This window comes from Penaeus chinensis, chromosome 6 (assembly GCF_019202785.1).
Source record: "Penaeus chinensis breed Huanghai No. 1 chromosome 6, ASM1920278v2, whole genome shotgun sequence".
Taxonomy (NCBI): Eukaryota; Metazoa; Arthropoda; class Malacostraca; order Decapoda; family Penaeidae; genus Penaeus; species Penaeus chinensis.
In genome coordinates this window covers 16,150,449-16,155,448 of record NC_061824.1, presented here as the reverse complement: position 1 = coordinate 16,155,448, position 5,000 = coordinate 16,150,449, and the positions used below count along the sequence as shown (strand labels likewise).

Sequence of the window (5,000 nt, the reverse complement as noted above, 5' to 3'; positions counted from 1 at the left end):
GAGCATCAAAGTAATGATCTTGTGATTCAGGTGTAAGTCTACTGTAGTAACTTCTGCCCCCCAAGGCTCTCCTAACCTACCATTAGGGCAAGGTACTTAACCCAATGCTGACGGGTATGACGTGTGCGCACGTGCTATGCCCACTGTAAGTACTTGTTTGATTGTTTTTATACATAGATGGCTACACTTGTACTGAGTCACCTATGAGCCAGTTACGAGTACTGCCTGTCTCGCCCGTTTGCCTTTTTCTTTGATTTACGAGATATTTTACGTTATCTTATTTTGCTGTTACAAATATTAAAAAACATTATAATAATTATAATGTTTATAATAAGAATAACACCATCAGTATTCATAGCACTATTAAAAAATACGTTTTTCCCGCCATTTCAAATCAGGTATGGTCACAAGGTCTACTAATTGACTCCTTTATGGCTAGGCACTAGCAGAGCCATCTATGGGCAGATATTTCACAAAAAAATATAGAAAATAAGCACAGCATTTTCCCCATTTTTTGTTCATTTTCCCCAGCAGCAATGCCTCTGGGGAAAATAAATAGAAAATGGGGAAAATGCCGTGCTCATTTTTCATATTTTTTATGAAATGTCTCTGCACATAAATAGCACAGCTAGTGCTTAGCCACAGAGGAGTCAATTAGTAGACCTTGTGACCGTACCTGATTTGAAATGGCGGGAAAAACGTATTTTTTACTAGTGCTATTAATATCGATGGTGTTATTTTTATTATAACCATTATAATTACTATAATGTTATAAACATTAGTAACAGCAAAACAAGGTAACGTAAAATATTTTTGTGAATCAAAGAAAAGGGTAAATGGGCAATACAGGCAGTACTCGTAATTGGCTCATTAGTGACTTAGTACAAATATAGCCATCTATGTCTTAAAACAACCAAACAAGTAAACTCACAGTGGGCATGGCACGTGCGTACATGTCATACCTGTCCGCATTGGGTTAAATAAACAGGTAAGACCGCTTCCTGTTGAACCAGAACTGAAAATTGCCATCTCCCCAGAGTTTGCTGACTATTGTTTATGGTATGGAACATTCTGTTAACATAAATATAAGAGGGTAAGTTTTGTTTTACTTTTGGAATTTATAATAACACTGAGTAAATTTATACAAGTAATTATTTATCTAGCTATATCTGGTATTTCATCCTTATTCATTAAATGCAACTGTCCCATTTTCACTCCTGTCAGTCTCTGTGAAATATTATGGAAAGTAATTTTTCAGAATACTTTCTTTAAAAATGGTTCAGTAATGACAGTGGTGAAAATTGGCAAACAAAAAAATTTAAAGAAGGAGAAACAAAGAAACCCTATTAATATTTGCTATGAAAGATGCAAAGTGCCGGGGTTAAGGTCGATAGTTACCAACTAAGATTTTAATCAGGGCAGAGTGATGCTACCTGTCTTGAAGTACCTTGCATTAAGGTACAGGAGGCAGAGTAATTACTTGAAAAATAAAGTGCCTTATATTTCAGGACATGCAGTAAAAAGATCAGATGAGCATAAGATTTTCTCTCTCCTCAGAATTTTTACATTTATTTATTTATTTACATAAATAACTTGGCCCAATTTCCAGGCCCATTGTGGAGATGAAAGTGCTCTAAGCTTTCTCTCAGAAGGATTGAGTGTTCCATCACGACGGCTTATTTTCAAGGCGGTTTCCACACTTGAGGACCTAGGAATGTTGGAAATCCTAGATGGAGGAGCCACAGAGAAACTCACAGCACTTGGGCGTCGGGTTGTGCACTTCTCCACTCCTCCTCATTTATCAAAGGCACTTGTTTATGCTTCGTTATTCAAGTTAGTATTATTACTATTTTTTAGTTAAGTTTAGTTTTAGTTTATATTTAATGTTTTAAAGAATCTCCTTAAGTTCTGGAATGGATAATTTGCATACTTAGTATAGTAGTTCATAAAGACTATATCTTTATCATGAGAACAGATTGCCAAAGAAATGTATTTCTCTGCCATGTTAACATTAAGCTAAATTATTATCCTCTTACAGGTGTCTGAATCCAGTCCTCAAAATTACTGCCAGTCTGACAAGTGGCCGAGACATTTTCCAGAACAACATTGAGAATAGATCAGAAACACGTGCTGTAAAAACACAAATGAATAACACCAGTGATCTTTTAGCAATAGCAGGTCTTTGCTCAGCCTGGGAGGAGCTGGACCATTATAAAGATAAAATTGATTTCTGCAATGACAACAACCTCAACCATCGAAGCATCATGTATAACTTAGGTAAGACTGGCAAGGGTAGGGTCCCAAGTTTCTGTTTACAGATAATATTATAAGAAAAAGTCGGAATGGAAAATATACTTCTCACTCACAGTTTGCCTGTATTTCAATATTAACTACATACCATGTATATATTTTCACTATATATTTATACTGTAAAACAATTATATAGGCTGTTCCTAACAAATATATCCATTTAGAAATTGATATTGTGTTAACAAACTGAAAATAAAGAAAAATTAAGAGCATTTTTTAATGTAAAAATTCATGTTTAAACAACAATAAAAGAAAAAAAGAGTTGTAAGAAATTGGCATTGCTTCTTTCACAGGCATCTCACAAGTGTATGCAGATCACCTTTATGATGGATTTCTCCTGAATAGGGAAGACATCAGCTCTCCCTTTTCTTCTTGGAATGCCTTTAGCAGTAACAGCCAGCTGGTCCTGGGAGTCCTATTAGCAGGTGTTGGCCGTATTCTGCACCTCCAGAGAGGAGTGTTGTCTAAGGGGATCTTCCGCAGTGATTCATTTGTTATCAAGACTTTGTAAGTAGTTTGAAATATTATTGTAATACATATTTGTCTCCGAGTTCAAATATTTTTGTTATTAGAATCTACTACTTTTTCTTCCCAGTAAAATAGCTATGTGATATTTGTTCCCAATTTGGGCCAGATTAAAAAAAAATTGAACATATATTTTTTTTTTGGAACAAGCCATTAGAACTTATCTTTTATTTGGTAGCCTGAAAGCTAGAATGTATGAATATTCATAAATTCAAAGATATTTTTTCATTTCAATCATTTCTTTTAACAGAGATAATAAGCAGGTACACACTGGAAGTGACTGTGTGCTTCATCAACTTCCAAAGGACAAGGACATATCTTGTCACCTTCTGTGTATCAATCTCACTAGAGATGAAGTTTCAAGAAGAACTATCGCACGAGACCTGTCTCTGTTGCAGCCTCTAACAGTGGTGATCTTCACTGAACAAAGGCTTGTTGCAGAGGAATCTGAAGATGGTTGGAAGATTAGTATTGATGGAAAAGATCAGCTGTCATTCCACCTTGATGAAAGGTATGATTGTGTGGCTTAGTAAGATGAACAGAGATTTAGTGTTCATTATATTTTCAGGGTATTTTCTTTCTTTCTCTTTAATCACATACCGTCGGGGAAAAGAATAAAAAAGGGGAACAATGCTGTTCTCATTTTTTATATTTTTATGAAATGTCTACACATAGATGGTTCTGGTAGTGCTTAGCCACAAAGGAGTCAGTTAGTAGACCTTGTGACCTTACCTAATTTCACCATTCCTTGAATTGGCGGGATAAACGTATTTTTTACTAATGCTATGAATATCGAAGGTGTTATTTTCTTATTAATTACTATAATGTAATAAAGATTAGTAATATCAATATAAGATAATGTAGAATTTTTTCATAAGCCAAGGAAAAGGATAAGCGGGTGAGGCAGGCAGTACTCATAATTGGCTATCGGTGACGTAAGTACAAGTGTAGCCATTTATGTGTTAAAACAATTAATAAAGTAAACTCACAGTGGACTTGGCATGTATGCCCATTGGCATTAGGTTAATATAAGATGCTGGTGGCCTGGAATATTTCTTGCATTTTATATTTTTTTTAGGTTTCATGGACAAAGCAGATGATAAAAAGCATTTTGAAAATTGAAAATACTATTTACTTTATCATATTACATAATTTGACAAAAATCAGAAAAGGAAAGAAAGTTTGACATTGTATGATACATATTAACCCAGTGCTGATGGGCATTGCCTCTACGTAAAAGCCATGCCCACCGTGAGTTTACTTGTTTAATTGTTTTTAGGCATAGATGGCTACACTTGTACTAAGTCACCGAATGAGCCAATAACAAGTACTGCCTGTCTTGCCCGTTTACCATTTTCCTTTATTTACGAAAATATTTTATGTTCTCGTATTTTGCTGTTAATAATGTTTATAACATGATCATAATTATAATATTTATAATAAAGATAACACCATCAATACTCAGCATTAGTAAAAAATACTTTTTTCCTGTCGATTCAAGGAAAGGTAAAATCAGGTTAGGTCACAAAGTCTATTCATTGACTCCTTTGTGGCTAAGCAAGAGCAGAGCCATCTAAGTGCAGGGACATTTCACAAAAATAAAAAAAATGAGCACAGCATTTTCCCTATTTTTTTATTCATTTTTCCCAGCAGCATTGGGTTAACTGAAAGAAACTGTAACCAGAAGAAATTTAATGATATTGTGACATATGAGTGCATTTTGTAAAGTATTTTGATATTATGACAATTTCTGTTTCACTATTTCAGAACAGCCAAGTTCATTTTCCAGCTACGCAATATTATGAAAGAGACAGTGAGCTACATAGTTGAGACCAGAGGGTTGGACAATGAAGTACCACCTCCAAATGAAACTGAAATCTTCTGTGATAACCTTTTGAGTTTTATTAACAGATTGTTAGAAACCAATGAAAACTATAATAAATTCCAGAAGCATGAAGAAAATGAGGACTTAAGTTTATAAAATTGTTTCTGTAGTATTCCTCCAAGATGGAGGTAAATATTTCCATATTTAATGTGTAATGTCCATTCAGTGTTGCTTTTTTGTAAATAGTTAATGTTATTTCAGATGTTTAAAATATTTATTTGTAATAGCATTTACCAGAAGAGCTGTGATTAGAATGAAAAAAATAGAACATTCTTTTTCA

At 34.2% G+C, this 5,000-nt stretch overlaps 1 protein-coding gene across 1 annotated transcript in view; it reads left to right on the top strand.

Moving 5' to 3' along the window:
* Window positions 1-5,000, top strand: part of LOC125026361 (ATP-dependent RNA helicase DHX30-like) — a 17,228-nt gene that overhangs the window by 12,065 nt on the left and 163 nt on the right. Inside the window, exons 12-16 of the mRNA XM_047614761.1 lie at window positions 1,610-1,833; window positions 2,039-2,277; window positions 2,604-2,817; window positions 3,086-3,346; window positions 4,603-5,000. The exon at window positions 4,603-5,000 is cut by the window's right edge and continues 163 nt beyond it. Coding sequence (XP_047470717.1) covers window positions 1,610-1,833; window positions 2,039-2,277; window positions 2,604-2,817; window positions 3,086-3,346; window positions 4,603-4,816 — 1,152 coding nt within the window. The 3' untranslated portion in view covers window positions 4,817-5,000. The remainder of the gene's footprint in view (window positions 1-1,609; window positions 1,834-2,038; window positions 2,278-2,603; window positions 2,818-3,085; window positions 3,347-4,602) is intronic.